Source organism: Pecten maximus, chromosome 17 (assembly GCF_902652985.1).
Source record: "Pecten maximus chromosome 17, xPecMax1.1, whole genome shotgun sequence".
Classification (NCBI taxonomy): Eukaryota; Metazoa; Mollusca; class Bivalvia; order Pectinida; family Pectinidae; genus Pecten; species Pecten maximus.
In genome coordinates, this window is record NC_047031.1 from 10,102,352 (window position 1) to 10,122,717 (window position 20,366).

Consider the following 20,366-nt stretch of genomic DNA (forward strand, 5'->3'; position numbering starts at 1 on the left):
ATCTAGACACAAAACTTTAAAGTGAAATGTTGATTCCACATCCTCTGACTTCACCAACAGAAAAATAACATCTATAGATAACAAGAGGCCCATGGGCCTTAACGGTCATCTGACAAACACTTACACTTACAGCAGGGACACACACCCCAATCCAGCATTATTACCATAAATTATTTATTGCAGCCAGTTATGTTTTAGATCAAATTTGGTTTTTATCCATTTAGCTTGTCCAGGAAGAGCAGCATCATAAAGCAAAATTTTAGCCAAGTTCCCATTTTTGGGGCATGCCCCTCTGTCCCAATGGGTCAGACAAGACTCATTTATATCAATTAGGATTGCCTTTCCCCAATGATGTTTCATACTAAATATGGTTGTAATCAATTCAGGCATTAAGGAGGAATTGCATTTTTAAGAAATGTTTAACCTAAGCGCTCCTTTTGCCCCATCTTTTTTTCCCCAGGGGTCAAACCTGTCTCAGTAAAAAATATGATTGCCGTCACCTTATGTTTCACATCAAATTTGGTTGTAATCCACCAAAAGGTTAGGGAGGATTAGGATTTAACAGCAAATATTCACCAAAGTTCCCCTTTTGGGGCCCTGCCCCTCAGGCCCCAGGGGTCACACTAGCCTCGTTTATATAAAATATGACCACGCTTCCCAAAGGATGTTTCACACCATATTTCGTATTAATCCACCCAAGGGTTAGAGAGAAGTAGGATTTATAGCAAAAATTCACCAAAGTTCCCCTTTTGGGGCCCCGCCCCTCTGGCCCTAGGGGTCAAACCAGCCTCATTTATATAAAATATGATTGTCCTCCTCCAATGATGTTTCACACCAAATTTGATAATAATTCACTATGGGTGTTAGGAGGAGTAGGATTTTATAGCAAAATTTCATCAAAGTTCCCCTTTTGGGGCCCCGCCCCTCTGGCCCCAGGGGCCACACCAGCCTCATTTATATAAAATATGACCACCCTCCACCAATGATGTTTCACACAATATCTGGTTGAAATCCACCAAAGGGTTAAGGACGAGTAGGATTTTATAGCAAAATTTCATCAAAGTTCCCTTTTTTGGGCCCGTCACTCTGGCCCCAGGGCTCACACCAGCCTCATTTATATAAAATATGACCACCCTCCCCCAATGATGTTTCACAACATATCTGGTTGAAATCCACTAAAGGGTTAAGGAGGAGTAGGATTTTATAGCAAAATTTCATCAAGGTTCCCCATTTGGGGCACAGCCCCTCAGGCCCTAGTGGTCACACCAGCCTCATTTATATAAAATATGACCGCCCTCCCCAAATGATGTTTCACAACATATCTGGTTGAAATCCACTAAAGGGTTAAGGAGGAGTAGGATTTTATAGCAAAATTTCATCAAAGTTCCCCTTTTGGGGCCCCGCCCCTCAGGCCCCAGGGGTCACACCAACTTCATTTATATAAAATATGACCGCCCTCCCCCAATGATGTTTCACACCAAATTTAGTTGTAATCCACCCAAGGGTAAAGGAGGAGTAGGATTTTATAGCAATATTCACCTAAGTTCCCTTTTTGGGGCCCCGCCCTTCTGGCCCCAGGGGTCAGACCAGCCTCATTTATATAAAATATGATTGCCCTCCCCCAATGATGCTTCAAACCAAATTTGGAAGTAATCCACCCAAGCGTTAAGGAGGAGTAGCGTTTTGAAAGAAAAAGTTTACGGACGGCGCACGGCGGACGGCGGACGGCGGACGACGACGGACGAAGCACGATGACTATAGGTCATCCTGACCCTTTGGGTCAGATGACCTAAAAATCATTACATTTAAATACATGCAAGTTTTAAAAATAACTACAATCTTTGATAAGACAATGTCTCCCTTCATGTGAGTTTTTCTTTGTGTGAATTGTTTTTACATAATTCACTGACAGTTATGTTTACATTATCATTGCCTACATGATTTATCATAGCTGAAATTATGGAAATGACACAGGAAATTTTACATACATTGCGATGCTGAGTTTCTAGCAGGTAATTATCTGATTTTTTTTCTTCTTTTTAATCTTAGCCTTCCAGCCAAAGATTTGTGCAGCTTCATTAAATTACTGAGGTTTTTTTCGTGGATCAAAATAACTTAAAAATTTACTGAAAACTGTCCAAAAAATAGCACATACAACTGGTCTATTTTCAGTTGCCATTGAAACACTTTTTTGAGACGATGAATTGTTATCAATGAGAATTATGGTTGTTTTGGCGACAAATTACAAGAAAGACCTAGGTTTTCATGAATAATCAAGTTATCCCTTCTAGAAGCCCCTTGTTTGCAGAAGGGGGACACCAAGTGCACCTGGCTGAACATGAACAGTCAGTACATGCTTCACCAAACATGCAAGTCTATTCGACATTCCTTCAGACACCTGTGTGACACACTTTATGGGGGGCCCAGAAGGGGGGGACACAATCAGCCCACAACCACTCACAGCCTTGTCAACTTTCAAAATGTATTTGTATAACTTCTTGGAATCTTAAAATTTCCTTCTAAGATTCTGTTTAAAAAATTTCCTTTCAATTTAAAAATGAAAATTACAAACTGACAGGATACAAAATTTCATTTCAAGCCAGTGTTTTCTGGTCTTCTGAAAAGATTATTTCTAACAAACAACCCAATAGTACTTAAGATGATTTCACATAATCTCAGTCTTTTTTCATTTAAATTCAAAACTGCTCTCAAAGTAACATTTCTTCATTTGTAAAATTTTTGAATGGTATGCAACAATGATTTTGCTCAGTAGTCTACCAATCTAAAAAAATACCAACGAATATCAGTTACAGAAATGACCTGTCTGGGCAGGCAATACATTCGGGTCCAAATTAGCACTTTCACACATGGTTTGTAGTACTGACTGTTGAGTCAGGCAGGGACAATATATACACTGTACATATGTACCATCAAACAGTCATCCCTTAATGATAATTCTAATTTTGATAATTTCCAATGGTTGTTCAGCAAATGATCCTCATTAATTCCTAGTCCAATAGACAGTAGATTTTGGTTGAAAAATTAAATCTGAAATAGGTGTTCGGTTATATATAGATATAAGTATATTCAATCTGAAAATGGCATTTGGTTATACATAGATATAGGTTTATTTCGGGTTTCCTTATGATAGCTGATGTACTTACAGAGATAAATTTAGCTCAATGTAGAACTAAAAAGAAAAAGAAATATACTGATCTATGTTTCTATAAAATGTACTTTCACTTTAAAACTGCCCATCTATAAATTCTGATCCTGTTTTCAGTCCATATCAGAAGATACTGATCCCTATTACAGAATGATTATTGATAAAAACACTTTTAAAAGTAGATCCATTCTTGAGGTTAATTTATTTGGTACATCACCATACCGATATTTTGTAATACGTTAATGAAACCGTGCTTGTTTACACTTGGCACATTGTATCATGGGCTGCCCTGCAGGATGCAAGAATTGTGCCTACTGCCCTCAATGCATGATTGTACAAGGCGACTACATTTGGAATCTTATCTTTTATCTTCTTTCTAAACAACTTTCTTCTTCCTGATGTCTCCCTTGACAATGCCTCACATTCGGCCTTGAGTTGAATATTGCCTATGCTTTGGGTTCTGTCCTCTGGCCGGAGACATATCAGAGTCCATAGAAATGGTAGCTATTACTCCAGCTTGACGCTCAGCATTATAGGAGTGGAGCGACTTGGTTACCCATGGTCAGTATAATGTGACCGGTGGGGAGTCCTGCTGGGTGTCTTCGTCAGTATGCTTCAGTGATCATGAGGTGACAGTATGCATCAGTGATCATGAGGTGACAGTATGCTTCAGTGATCATGAGATGACAGTATGCTTCAGTGATCACGAGGTAGCACTATAAAGTCAGCATCAGTTCTATGTTATCACTAGGAGACAAACAAGAACATATTGCGCAGCCTCTCAAAAGTAACATGCATACACCTAACCCATGCATCTCTTGCACACAGGGGAGGCCATCCTTAAATGGCCTTAGCTGTTGAGAGGACATTAAATAATGCTTAATCAAACCAAGCATCATGGGGGCATGTGTGTAAAGAACAATTGTGTTTGTGAAGTAGGGTAGCATATTACTATTTACAAGTGTTAATGACTAGCGGGAGTTGTATGGGGATACATGTAAGGAAGTTCTTTTAATGTTTTTACAATGCACATTTGTTTTTAAATCTTTATAATGTGAAGATTTGGTACTTTTCATCCATGTGTTTAGTATGCATACTGTACCATACAAGTTTATATTCACTTATTGGACAATGCCAGTGTCTTTAACAAATTCAGATCTCCATGTGACAATGTCAGTGTCTTTAACAAATTCAGATCTCCATGTGACAATGTCAGTGTCTTTAACAAATTCAGATCTCCATGTGACAATGTCAGTGTCTTCGTGTCTTCAACAAATTCAGATCGACAGGTGTATCAGTATCGGCCTTCAGGTCAACATGTGAACAATACAATTCATGTGACCACCATTCCCTTTAAATCATATTGCAATTAATTCATTTTTTAATTCATCTTGAAAAGACTTATAATTCTTACAAAATCATGCTTTCAATTTGGGTTTGGCATGTAAATGATCAATACCGAAATCTAAAGATGATGCACTTGTGTCTAGAAAGGGCCTTTTTCCATTTTGGAAAAAGCATTCACAAATAGGCAACATTATTCTGTGTATAGATATAAGTATATTTCAGGTTCCATTACGATAGCTCACATGCTAGAAATTTAGAGATTAACAGAAATGTTACCGCCGACAGAAAAATAAGGGTGTCTCACTTTGCAATTTCGCTTTCAGTTCCGTCACACTGGAGACTTCAGTCCATTTCAAAATTTCCTTTTGAATATTTCTGTTTTCAACATTCAAAAAATTTACAGATTTTTGAACCATAAAAGGAATTAACATCTACAGTGTATCTGACAAAGATGTAATTAAGAGGGATACTTACGAGAACCTGATTTGTAGCCACCAAACTCCATGTTACTCGCTGCCCCCGCCGGGCCGACAGGAGGACCATTCTTGGACACCGGTGGAGAAAACATCTACACACAACAAAACAGACATTTTTAATTGGTTTATACAAAATCAGGGATCACTTGCTTGTCTTTCACAATTGTATAGACTGTTATCATTCTTTGTCTTTCACAATTGTATAGACTGTTATCATTCTTTGTCTTTCACAATTGTATAGACAGTTATCATTCTTTGTCTTTCACAATTGTATAGACAGTTATCATTCTTTGTCTTTCACAATTGTATAGACAGTTATCATTCTTTGTCTTTCACAATTGTATAGACAGTTATCATTCTTTGTCTTTCACAATTGTATAGACTGTTATCATTCTTTGTCTTTCACAATTGTATAGACTGTTATCATTCTTTGTCTTTCACAATTGTATAGACTGTTATCATTCTTTGTCTTTCACAATTGTATAGACTGTTATCATTCTTTCAAGTGATCCTAATATAAGTATGTAATGTGATGGACCTTGCTGCATCCATCACAAATAAACTGCCATACATGTTTGTATTCTTATACATATATATTACACTGAAATATATAATCATCATTTTATACATGTATTCTCACATACTTATGTAGGTACATATATAAATATAATTGTTATCTTTATGCTACTTAAGACAATTATTTTTTTTTCAAATTATATCTTGAACATATTTACAACATATTGGTATCTTAAGTGTGAGAGATGAGGAACTTGTACCATTTAACCCATTATTTTTATCTTTAAATAAATCCTATTTTCAATCAGAGAAAACATTATGACATTATAAACAGATGCTGTAACGCCAAAATATAAATTTAAACTCTACTTGTAAATGAACAAAATCACAATAATTATAACTACACTTGTGGAATCGCAAACCTTACACAATGTGTGCATGATAGAATGAATGTGCAATTGTATCATGAAGGTGAATGTGCTCATGATTGGCAACCGAATCGAAGTATGGGCAACAGCTATCGTATTTGATCTAAATTTAGGTATTGAATTATCAGAATAATGTTAAGAAACTTTGATAGTGGAATTGTATACATCGTTTCTGTGTAATATCCTACATAAAACTAGATAGCAAACTCATCTATATCACATTTTATTTCAGAACAAATATAAATGTGGATATTTAGTTTTTTTTTAATAAGACCTCAGCAAAAGTTTGTCATCAATCACTCACCCTCGAAGTGTGAAATGTGTCACATGGGGAATGTATATATGATAATATATACTATACTATATATATGTACTCTTTATACATTTCAAAAATTATCAAAGTAAATGCCAAAACAAAAATGTAAGGTTCATATCTATATAATAACACCATGGATTTAAAATAGCCGATTCTTTGATCAACACCAAACGACCAGCCCTGACCTATGGCAGTGTATAGAGAGTGGTATGCTGTTAAAGACAGCGAGTATTTATTTACATGTATTTACCTGTATTTGTACCTTTATAAGTTTAGTCTACTTACCTGTATTTGTACCTTTATAAGATTAGTCTATTTACCTGTATTTGTACCTTTATAAGTTTAGTCTATTTACCTGTATTGGTACCTTTATAAGTTTAGTCTATTTACCTGTATTTGTACCTTTATAAGTATAGTCTATTTACCTGTATTTGTACCTTTATAAGTATATCTATTTACCTGTATTGGTACCTTTATAAGTTTAGTCTATTTACCTGTATTGGTACAAGTTTAGTCTATTTACCTGTATTGGTACCTTTATAAGTATATCTATTTACCTGTATTTGTACCTTTATAAGTATATCTATTTACCTGTATTTGTACCTTTATAAGTATATCTATTTACCTGTATTTGTACCTTTATAAGTATACCTATTTACCTGTATTTGTACCTTTAAAAGTATGTCAGAAATAATTTGTATAATTACCATTTTGAAAAGGGATCCCCCAATTTTACAAAGTCAGGCATTTGTGCTGACCATATGAGCATATTGATTTGTGTGTTTTGCGATCCCACAACTGTAAGTTTAAACACAATGCAATATAATTTTCTTCAAGTTGAAGTTAAGTGACTTAAATATCCAAAATACAAAGGGTGGTCATGTGTCATAGGTTGAGAGAACTAGTCATCTAACCACTCTTTGTCTAATATAAAATAACCAGAAAATTTACAAAACTGAATTCAATTATTACCTGCTTAAATCCACAGGTCTAAGTTTGTCAACATTATCATAATTATAAATATTCATTTGTGTAGTACTATAGTTATCACAATTATATACATTCAATACAGTACAACTACGACATGAAATTCAAATCTTTACCTTCAGATCAACAACACATAGTGTATACGATACATTGTGTTAATATAATTAGATATGTAACAAATGACAAAGGAAGACGAAGGTAGACAATTTGATGACTTGACAAACTCATGATCTACATCATTTGTGTATGTTGGGGTTAATTTTCTGGGAGATCATTCATATTAACTTTGCCTCTCCCAGTTCCTTTAAATCCATTGATGTAATATAACCATCATGGTCAATGATGTCTTTATACGATTTCACCCCCCCCCCCCCCCCCCCTATCCATATCCATCTGTGCTGTCCCAGGGCCTCCCAGTTTCAATCATGTATCTCCCTTAACAAAGCTAGCACTTCTGTGGACAAATACATGTGACATACATGATCAATCAGCACATCAATTAACACTGTCATTGTCAAATCTTATTATAAGCTAGAATCAATTTACTGGGTCACATTTTTTTCCACTAAAAACCAGCAAAAGGTTTGCTGCTGACCATGGAAAGGTATTAAAGTTACCTAGGTATATCACTATTGGTGCTAGTTTATCTGACTATAACCTCAATTTGATGAAATTTCTTGCAGATTACAAATATCATCTAAACTAAAAAAAAATACCCACACACTGTGCAAACATGCACATGATTAACAGCGATCTTGAAAATCTAGAACATGACAATAATTTTTCATAGAACATTGTATTAAACAACTGATTATCAAATAAATCTTTGTCACTAGTTAACTACCAAATGATACATGAAGAAGAATTCTCTTTAGGTTGGTAAGTGTGTACATGACAACAAACAAGAAAATGTGGAATTGTATAGATTTGTCATCAAATCAACAGGTCTTCTCCGAACTCCAATACAGGGTGTGATATAGGAAAATCTCATATACTAACTGATATGTTCCTGCACACAAACAGGAACATTAACTTTACCTAACACTACAATTAATAAATAACAGATTTAATTCAATAGGGCAAGGTTATTCTCTGGTATAAAAATATTACATGATTTACAATGACAAAAATTATTAAAGTAAAAAGATCCGAGAGGGATCTTGGGGCTCACTACTGAATGATCTTTATTGGTTCTATGTCAGACTGATCTTCCCTCTTAATAATCAGATAACAAGAATAAGTGGAACCTACATGTGAAGTTTGAGAAACATTCCTCCAGTTCTTCTCATGAATAAAGCAATAGCAAAACTTCAATACTCATAATCTAAGAGTAAGATGGCTGTCTGTCTTGCACAAGAAGTTTGAGAAATACCCCTCCAGTACTTTTCAAGAAATAGCAACAAGGATTGTTAACAGACAGACGGACAACAGATCACAGACACAGGGTAATTTAATTGATGAATGGCCCACCATCTGATGATAGAGGGCTAAAAATACAGCCACAAATATTGAATCATCATCAAGTATCAAGACTTGTGTGTACTTCTAAATGATTATATTTTAAATATAACCTATCTCTGGATTGTTATCATAGAATTGGCAACAATGAAATGAAAACTTCTCCCCACATTCCTGGATATTAATGGCCAGTAATCCTCGACTAACCCCTGGTAATCCTCTATCACTGTGGTGTGACAAACCCCTATAAAGGTGTGAATTTGACTGTGGGGCAGATTACTCTCAATCTTACTATTGTACAGTGTTTAATCAGGCCGGACAAGTTAATTATAGTGGGCGATATAATCTGATGGTATTAAAAGTTGTCTGCCCTTGTCAGTCAGCTCTATTGAATAGTCACACCTTTAAAATTGTTTATTTGTACACATTGAGGTCAATATTTGTTATGCTATAGTTTATTTATATAAACAAGTTAATGTAAGAATGGTTTTGTCAACTTGTCTTTCCTTGGGTTGCTGATTTTAAACATATTTTTCCATATTTAGATATATGGTTTAATTTTGAAGTGTCTTAAAATTCATATTATACTTTGTTCTGCCATCTTCAAAAAGACACTTTATTGTCAAATTTGCTATTCATAATAATGTGTCATGAATTAAGATTATTTGAAAATACATGACAAAGTGCTTTTCAAATCTTAGCCGTTAAAACCTGATGATAGAACAAATTAAATAATTGAGTCAATGTTGACAGTTACCTGTGCAAAACACTATCTCAAATTGACAGTAAAATATATTTATGTCGGAACAACATCCCTGCACTAAAACATCATCTGAAATGTTTCTGGTATTTTTATTGTAAAAAGATGCAGGATAATTTAGATCTGATATTGACCAAAACTAAACCTATCCGGACAAAAAATGACTAAGTTTAGAGAAAATCAATAGATTGTACAGAAATACAAACACAGTATCATATGGCACACATGCAACAGCTTGTAGTCCAACATGGATGATCAGTGACAAATATAGGTGGGGACCATTTCAAAAATGAATGTGAGGACAATATAAAAAGCAATTCTCAGAGAAAAAAACAAACCACAAAACCTTTTACCTCTTTTGCTTTTAAAGCTATAAATAGCATCTCATCTATCAACTCAAAATTATCCTTTATAACTAAATAATGTAAAAATTTCAGCAGTTACATCTTGTGGGAGTAAAAAGATAAATGTGCAATAAATCTTCTGGTATCAGTGAGTTATTTGTGTGAACAAAATGTTGATTTCGTCATCGAACACCTGTACACATTAACATACTTCCTTGATCTCGAGCAGTCATTAAAGCTTAATATAATTCATGTAGTATACTCAATTAAAGACAAATGACTGTAACTTGATTTCATTCCTGAAAACAAGATTCATTAGTTTTACAACTCATAAATACTGTGCATAGTAAGGAGATAAAAATGACAGCATGGATCCCATATATAATATACTTGATGCATTATTTCATATGATCTCAAACATGACAGCATTAATCATATCATGATAAATGATAATTTTATGAATAAATACAATGTCTTCTATATATATGAAAATATTCAAAATGTATGAAGACAGAATACACATGGCAACCAACAAGGAAATTTAAATGATCTTACTTATGAAACTTATGATCTTGACCGATCTTAAAAATATGCTGATATCAATCAAAGCCAATGATTTAAGATACATTCACATGCGCAAACACAGGAAGAAGGTAGATAGCTTCAGTACATGCATGTTCAAGGGAGGAAACTCTTTCCCAGACAGAAGATGGAGTGTACAACCTTAAAACATTATGATGAGAGCAGAAGATGTAGGAAATAATGGAAAGCACATGCACAGAGGAGACAACAAATGCCATGCAGACAACATCAATGTAAATGAATATATAAGGACAGACAACAAATGGAAAATGAAACTGGAAATATTGATCAGGATGAACTTGCAGCAAAACATTACAGGCAAAACTAAACAAAACTGAAAAGGGAAAATAAAAAATTTAATAATGCAACCAAAAATAGGTGAAGCAAGCAAACAAAATTGGGATACAAACATGGACAGGTGTCTAAAAAACATCCATGGCAACAGTACCGGTAACCATGGAAACTGGTACCGGTAACCATGGAAACGGTACCGGTGACCATAGAAACGACAAACTCACCGCACTGAAATCAAGTAAGTCATTAAGTTCCTTGTCTGCGTGAGCGCTCACAATTCTTTCGGCGAATCGAGCGTTTCCGGACGCGAATCTGCAATGGGAAAGTAACACACACCTTAATGTTGAATCATTGGATACTGACCGTTACATTTGCGGGCACATGCTGCGAGGCCTGCAGATGGTGACCCATGTGGCCTCGATACGGCATAGGGTGACCGGGCATGAGGCCAGGGCCTCGAGAATGCATACTGGGTGCAGGAGTTCTGAAATACGGTGGCATCTCATTTCTGAAAATACACATTTGGTTTAACCTGTAATCTTTACTGACTTCCAGTCAAAAGGCAGCCACATATACAAATGATGTATTCATACCTGGGGTATCTCAATATCCAATACTGACTAAATTGCCCTTTGCACTTTCAATGTGTCAATTCCATGTTTAGCAAGACCTATTGAATCTTCTGTAAGTATCAGCTTCCATTTTTGAAAAGTTCATTCATTTTTAATAAATTGCAAAAAGATCTCATGCTATAAATATTCTAAGAGGTGAATTTGTTGATTTTACTACAGTAAGTACTGTTAAGCTGCAAAGTGAAAGTTTAAATCTATGACACTATTTCACAGCTTTTGTTTCAGGTCAAATGATTTCATATTATTATTTGTTAAAAGAAATGTGCATACATCAGCTAAGAGACATGATCGATACACTTACTATAGGTAACTTCGAATGTGGCATGTGTTCTACTTGTCAAATAAAAGCAATATTAAATCTGTTCATTTTGTTTAGAATCCTCTATTGATTTTAACGGAATTTGAAATATCGCTATTTAAACATTAAAGAATCAGCATTGTGAGCTTAATCAAAAATATGTTCTCTAAGGAAAAGTAAAAGCACACATAGCTAGGAGTTCTTCAGAAGGGGTATCCTGGGACAGGTTTGTAACAAGAAAACATTGTTTTATCTTTATTATTTTCATGCTTGTTTTACTAGTGGTTCAGAGTGGTTTTGGCCATAGGGCAGGCCCCTGTAAAATTAACAAATGGCCAAGAATACGTGTTTGAAGAGATAGGCAAAGTAGGCTGTTCAAAATAGTTTTACAGAGGAAATGACCAGCGCACCCAGGCCATTCCCAATTGATTTTTAGAATTGATGCATGCTTTTGTATGCCAGATTTCTATCAGGGCAAATGGAAAAATTCATATACTTAACTTATATATATATGATTAGGCACCAAAAAGTTTGTTCGCGATCCTGCCATTATATCTGCCCATTTCATGATGAAAGGGAGATCACTAAATACTAGATAATGGCAGTTGTTGCGTTATACTTTATAAATGTAACAAAATTTCACTCTTCTTCAATGTATTTTTTCATTCTTTAACAAGTTCTTAATTTTCAAGATGTAGCCCATAATTTTTTTTTCTCTTAGAACAAAATGACCAAAGAAAAATAATAAATTTAGACCTCCTGTCTTGAAAGAAGAAGATCCAATCCGAATCAGTTTACATTATCATATTGACTGGTCTTGTGGCTGTGTGTATACTCCCCTACAGAATAGATGCACCTCGGTCTTGTACACTGATGACAGATATGTAATGTACATGATGGCCTGATGCAGCATGTTTATGAACAATAATATGATATGTATATATGGGACACGGTTGCACATTAAATGGAACCATTTAGTACTTACTAGGTTGAACAGACCCAGAAATGACACTACTGTGTACCTTTACACACGATTCATATGATAGTACACACACACAGCAAATTATGTGACAATTGGAATACGAAGTCACAGAGATGCTAAGTCATGCAGACTCAGTGAAAAAAAAAGAATTAGTGTTTTTGTAGGTACACATCAGTTTTAAAGAGCTACTGTAGTATATACACATATAATGTACAATGAATGAAATGCACACATACAATTCCTTCTGTAGTACAAAGACTAAGAAGAGATGGATATACTCACAAAGGAAGTGGTTTAACAAACAACAATTCTGATATATTCATCATAAATTTGTGTTTGTATATGATGTATAACTTGTAATGAAGATATGCAAACAATTCATATATTCATCAATAAGTTTATTAAATGATTTTCTTGCATGTTCAACAAAGTAATTTGAGAATCTCCAGTAAACACAAATATTGTAGGTGTGCAATATGGTTGTGTATTGCACTTGTGTAACTGGTCTTATTAGAGTTGTGTATTGGAGATGGAGCAAGGTGACATGCTGGCAGATATTTTTACACACGTTTTACGGTGTTTTGTTTACACATGCTGGCTGTATTAATTACACGTGTGGCCTGCATGTCTACGATTTATCAGCTGTGTGATTGTGGAGTATAATGACATCTGCTGTAGGATGGACCATGTGTTGGGGCCCACGATTTGATCATGGACGTTTCTGACTAGCAACAGTTGGTGTACATCTGTGTCTCCACCACTTATTACACACAACACTCGTCACCAACAGTCGAAGGGAGAAGGGCGAGCTATTCACACGGACCTTCCAAACTTCCTTCGACCATCGGAAACCATTTTGCTGGAAAGTCCAGCTTTTTACGTTCGGCACATTGTGAAACGGGATCGTATTCCAATGCATGGGACAATAGGTTATACTGTCATAATTCGGACGGCCGGTGAATAACTAGTGATTTTCAGGATAGCAATGACAACATATAAACAGTACGTGGGTGAAAGTGAAAAATCGAATCTAGTTCTCGGCTTGCAAGATAAGCTTTTTGTGACAATGGGCCCCGAACATCAGTCAAAATGGCGACCATTCAGGGGTCCGACGGCCGTTTGATTTCTACATACCTTGGTCGCCGATCGCCCCATGCTTGTTGTCCTTCGCCTAAACCGTCCGAATTTAACATCCCTAAATGTCGCTCGGGCTAGCCGGTATGCTCGTGGCTAACTTCCTAAAAGTTATCCCTACTTTTTTCGCCACTTTGATATCCTCAGTAGCACCCGAACAGCGCTGACATATTCCTTTGCCTTTGTCGCTGACGCTAAACCAACACACAATATATCCTTCCGCGGAGGAGCGAGCGATTGTCGATGTTTCTGACTTAATCTGAAGCTTTCCGTTGACTTTAATGTCAGGCTGATATCATCTATTATGTATGCTCCACAGTTATTTGTAAATATTCACACTTATTTCATTTTTAAACGAAACTAGTTATTTCAATATGGTTGCTTTTTTTCTCTGGTAAGAATGGCGGACTGATCTTTGATTCGGGTTGTGATACGGCGAGTGTTTTCATCCTTTCACGGTTTGATGGCTTGCTTGTCCGAGTTTTTGCAATATGTGTACCGCATATTTCCAAAATGATATGAAAGTGACGAACTTCTCAAATGCTATTGAAGAATAAATTGCTTAAATGGAAACTTAGCATATGTAATTAATTCTTTCAGCTGTCCGCCGAATACATGGAATCTTTTTAGTGCATAAATTACCCCTTTTCAGGCCTCCGGATTTAAGCGATGGAAATGACTATTGATTGACAGAGGGGTTCGGAGATCAACCAATCAGATTAGCGGTCGAACGTCTAGGCGTTTCGTCCACGTGCCAAAGATTAATCGGCAAACCTCCGACATAATGTTGTGTATTCGAATGTATTCAGGTAGGTTGCTAATTATGATGGATGTATACTATTTTTATAAGGAGAAAGGGAACTTATACTGCTGTACAATATACCAGAAACAATCTCGACTTTATAATAAAAAAAATAGAAAAAAAATGCTTTCGTCTGATGGATGTTTTGCCATATGGCAAGGTAATGGAGATGAAATTAATAGTAGTCTATATTCAACCACTCTTTTTACTTATGCGCGCATTTAGATATTTGAACAAATAAATGCATCTTTAACCTAAACACGTACAATGTCGTTATTTTAAAACTATAGATTAGGCCTATATATACGTATATGCTGTACGTGAAGTACCACTTGACCCCAACATGCTCCAGCGTCAAATTTCGCTACGACTCAGTATCTCGACTTAATCCAACTTTTAAATATCCGACTTTTGCTACAATAAGGTTTCCCAGGTTAATTCGATGTTTTGATTTTTTTATTGCTCGGAGGATAAAGTATCGCCAAAAATTTTACAATTCAGTGTCCAAGATGTTCTATCAAAAAAGACAGTTACTGTAAATGTTTACTGTGAGAAGGGACATATAAGTATACTAAGTATATCATATGTCCTTGCTGTGACGTAGGCTATACAAACTTCGTCACAATATGTCATTATCATAGAGCAGGGATAAAGTACAGACATGTCTTACGAAACATTTTTTTCAAACGCTACAGAAAAATGATAATTTAGCAAAGAGCTGTAAGTGTAAAGGAAGAAGAAAGATTCTATAAACCTACCTCACAACATTTAATAGTCGATCAATAGTCTCTATTATAAAACTAATTTAGGATGAACTAATATCTGGTTTCATATTGAATTTTCTGAGAGGAACTGTGTTGTTATACGGCGTTAATTGAATTCCTTAACAACAGCATATTTATTTACGTATATTGTTCTGACATATTTATCCTGGACACATTTAAACCTGATCTGGCCTACTACGGCTTACCCTGACGAAACACCTGGTCTGGCCTACTACCGATTACCCTGACGAAATAGCTGGTCTAGCATACTACTGCTTACCCTGAAATACCTGGTCTGGCCTACTACCACTTACCCTGACGAAATAGCTGGTCTAGCATACTACTGCTTACCCTGAAATACCTGGTCTGGCCTATTACCACTTACCCTGACTAAATAGCTGGTCTAGCATACTACTGCTTACCCTGAAATACCTGGTCTGGCCTACTACCGCTTACCCTGACGAAATACCTGGTCTGGCCTACTACCGCTTACCCTGACGAATACCTGGTCTGGCCTACTACCGATTACCCTGAAATACCTGGTCTGGCCTACTACGCTTACCCTGACTAAATACCTGGTCTAGTCTTCTATCGCTTTCCCTGAAATACCTGGCCTAGCATACTACTGCTTACCCTGACGAAATAGCTGGTCTAGCATACTACTGCTTACCCTGAAATACCTGGTCTAGCATACTACTGCTTACCCTGACGAAATAGCTGGTCTAGCATACTACTGCTTACCCTGAAATACCTGGTCTGGCCTATTACCACTTACCCTGACGAAATAGCTGGTCTAGCATACTACTGCTTACCCTGAAATACCTGGTCTGGCCTACTACCACTTACCCTGACGAAATAGCTGGTCTAGCATACTACTGCCTACCCTGAAATACCTGGTCTGGCCTACTACCACTTACCCTGACGAAATAGCTGGTCTAGCATACTACTGCTTACCCTGAAATACCTGGTCTGGCCTATTACCACTTACCCTGACGAAATAGCTGGTCTAGCATACTACTGCTTACCCTGAAATATCTGGTCTGGCCTACAACCGATTACCCTGACTAAATACCTGGTCTAGCCTACTACCAATTACCCTGACTAAATACCTGGTCTAGCCTACTACCGCTTACCCTGACGAAATAGCTGGTCTAGCATACTACTGCTTACCCTGAAATACCTGGTCTAGCATACTACTGCTTACCCTGACGAAATAGCTGGTCTAGCATACTACTGCTTACCCTGAAATACCTGGTCTGGCCTATTACCACTTACCCTGACGAAATAGCTGGTCTAGCATACTACTGCTTACCCTGAAATACCTGGTCTGGCCTACTACCACTTACCCTGACGAAATAGCTGGTCTAGCATACTACTGCCTACCCTGAAATACCTGGTCTGGCCTACTACCACTTACCCTGACGAAATAGCTGGTCTAGCATACTACTGCTTACCCTGAAATACCTGGTCTGGCCTATTACCACTTACCCTGACGAAATAGCTGGTCTAGCATACTACTGCTTACCCTGAAATATCTGGTCTGGCCTACAACCGATTACCCTGACTAAATACCTGGTCTAGCCTACTACCAATTACCCTGACTAAATACCTGGTCTAGCCTACTACCGCTTACCCTGACGAAATAGCTGGTCTAGCATACTACTGCTTACCCTGAAATACCTGGTCTGGCCTACTACCACTTACCCTGGCGAATACCTGGTCTAGCCTACTACGACTTACCCTGAAGAATACCTGGTCTGGCCTACAACAGATTACCCTGAAATACCTGGTCTAGCCTACTACCGCTTACCCTGATAAAATACCTGGTCTAGTCTTCTATCGCTTACCCTGACGAATACCTGGTCTAGCCTACTACGGCTTACCCTGAAATACCTGGTCTAGCCTACTACCGATTACCCTGAAATACCTGGTCTTGCCTACTACCGCTTACCCTGACTAAATACCTGGTCGAGCCTACTACCGATTACCCTGAAATACCTGGTCTAGCCTACTACCGCTTACCCTGATGAAATACCTGGTCTAGCCTACTACCGATTACCCTGAAATACCTGGTCTAGCCTACTACCGATTACCCTGACTAAATACCTGGTCTGGCCTACTACCGATTATCCGGAAATACCTGGTCTGGCCTACTACCCCTGACCCTGATGAAATACCTGGTCTGGCCTACTACCGCTTACCCTGACTAAATACCTGGTCTAGTCTTCTATCGCTTACCCTGAAATACCTGGTCTAGCCTACTACCGCTTACCCTGACTAAATACCTGGTCTGGCCTACTACCGCTTACCCTGACGAATACCTGGTCTAGCCTACTACCTCTTACCCTGACTAAATACCTGGTCTGGCCTACTACCGCTTACCCTGACGAATACCTGGTCTTGCCTACTACCGCTTACCCTGACTAAATACCTGGTCGAGCCTACTACCGATTACCCTGAAATACCTGGTCTAGCCTACTACCGCTTACCCTGATGAAATACCTGGTCTAGCCTACTACCGATTACCCTGAAATACCTGGTCTAGCCTACTACCGATTACCCTGACTAAATACCTGGTCTGGCCTACTACCGATTATCCGGAAATACCTGGTCTGTCCTACTACCGATTATCCGGAAATACCTGGTCTGGCCTACTACCCCTGACCCTGATGAAATACCTGGTCTGGCCTACTACCGCTTACCCTGACTAAATACCTGGTCTAGTCTTCTATCGCTTACCCTGAAATACCTGGTCTAGCCTACTACCGCTTACCCTGACTAAATACCTGGTCTGGCCTACTACCGCTTACCCTGACGAATACCTGGTCTAGCCTACTACCTCTTACCCTGACTAAATACCTGGTCTGGCCTACTACCGCTTACCCTGACGAATACCTGGTCTAGCCTACTACCGCTTACCCTGACGAATACCTGGTCTGGCCTACTACCGCTTACCCTGACTAAATACCTGGTCTAGCCTACTACGGCTTACCCTGAAATACCTGGTCTGGCCTACTACCGCTTACCCTGACGAATACCTGGTCTGGCCTACTACGGCTTACCCTGACTAAATACCTGGTCTGGCCTACTACCGCTTACCCTGACGAAATACCTGGTCTAGCATACTACCGCTTACCCCGACTAAATACCTGGTCTGGCCTACTACCACTTACCCTGACGAATACCTGGTCTGGCCTACTACCGATTACCCTGACTAAATACCTGGTCTGGCCTACTACCGCTTACCCTGACGAATACCTGGTCTACAGTTGAGTGTAAGCTAACCTTTACACCTGGTGCACTAGTAGTCCACTACATTTAAACTACAGGTTAACTAGTAGTGCACTACACCCTAAGAGGTGATGAACAGCAAAACCCCCATACAGGTAATGGGCAGTACCCAAGGCTACCTGTGATTTTTTTTATCTGTACTGTATATATAAGGCTATCTAGCAGTTATATTTAAAGAGTTATTAAAAAGGTTTTGGAAGTTTAGTTTGCTGTTATATTTCAACCGTTCTATTCTTGTTAATTATACACTGTAACTAAGTTAAGACAGATTTACTTTATAAATCCTTTAACTAAGTTAAATTGTTCAAGCCAAGTTTTTGTATCGATTAATCAGCTATATAGTTCACATGTTTAATTCCAGTAATTTGGTTTCCATCACATGAAAGATTTGAAAACAATTATCGTTACTTTAACATTTTCAATTTGATACATTTAATTTATATTGTAGTTTAATTTCAGATTAAATTAAGCAGAATATTCATAATTTCATTTTTGATGTGATGTTATGCTTATTAAAACCTAATTCAGCCCATAATATATGTTGTACATTCTATGTGTATACATCCAATGCTTAAAGTCAGAGACCTGAACACATAAAGCAATTAATTAAACATTGATTTAACATATAAGAAAGAGATTCTTTGAAATGTACTGGTAATTAAGTGATCATAACAGTTCTACATTTCAAAAGTTTAAGTTTATAAAAGGTAAATGTTACTTGTAATACACCTTCCATCTTCCTTTACTGAAATAGTTGAAATTTCTGTACATGTACCCGTGTGCAGGAATCTAATACTTTGAAGATCTAACATATTGGATCTGATTCCAGGTACATGTATCAGTTACAGGTAAAACAGAATGAGATAATGGCCTGAGGGAACAATTAATGTCATTTTTGTTATGAAATACATATACTGGCAAACTTGGGCAGGGGGAGGGCAACAGTTTTAAGCTTATATAACACACATACATGTTCATGTATCTGGAGCTGTACTTGGCATACAACACTTGTATTATATAACACTTGTATTTGTAATTTCATAATTTTCTTCTATAAAGTTACCTGCTAACAAATATATTACATACACATGTTGATCATGTGGACCTTAAGCCAAAGTTTTTTTTTACAGATCACGCTAACATGTTTTTTTGCAATATTGTTTAAAAACAAAATTTTGGGATACATTTTGATCAGCATTTAGTGTTTCCCTTTTGCATTAAGAAAATGATTAATTGTTCCTTATGTATAACTGATGGGGATTTTACCTCTTCTTGTAATTAAAGAAAACCAGCATATAAACTATGTTTATTGAATATCTTTATTGTGAAGAAAAATGTATATAAAAATTAATTATTTTTTGATGATTCGCAAAAAGAAAAACCTACAAAGGTTTGAAAAACATCCACAGGTAGAGGTGGTGTTAGATGCTCAATACAGGTAGGTACGGCAGAGGAGCCTGGCACAGCATGCTATAAATGGACCCCTGGGGGGGATTTGGGGACTTAACAAAACTATAGCCAGGTGTTAAAACAGGCACATCTTAAGACTGATCCTCATCTGATACATATATATAGGTAAGGTGTTATGGAGGGCCATAAGGTGGTGGTTAGGTGGGGTTTGGGTCCTGGGGCCCAGGTGGCCCAGGTGGCCCAGGTGGCCATGACAACAGGCATGTCCTCAGAATTCAAATTCAAATACAGGTACATGTACATAACTTGTTGTGTAGATATTAAATGTCTCTTACAGAACATAAATGAGAATATACGAAACTTCTGATTCTTGATTGTG

General features: G+C 37.2%; 1 protein-coding gene across 12 annotated transcripts in view; it reads right to left on the reverse strand.

The window, feature by feature from the left end:
- Positions 1-14,066, reverse strand: part of LOC117315620 (transcription factor 4-like) — a 76,438-nt gene extending 62,372 nt beyond the window's left edge. For 5 of the 12 annotated variants that reach the window (XR_004529727.1, XM_033869892.1, XM_033869890.1 and 2 more), the window contains exons 1-3: positions 13,721-14,064; positions 11,038-11,182; positions 4,988-5,081 (exon numbers count right to left, since the gene is read on the reverse strand). Coding sequence is in view for 11 of the 12 variants with exons in the window: in XM_033869892.1 (XP_033725783.1) it covers positions 4,988-5,081; positions 11,038-11,182; positions 13,721-13,779 (298 nt within the window). In the remaining variant the exon portion in view is untranslated. Of the gene's footprint in view, positions 1-4,987; positions 5,082-10,898; positions 10,987-11,037; positions 11,183-13,720 lie in introns of all 12 variants that reach the window. The other 7 variants (XM_033869891.1, XM_033869894.1, XM_033869900.1 and 4 more) reach the window with 4 other exon arrangements.
- Positions 14,067-20,366: the final 6,300 nt, after the last annotated feature.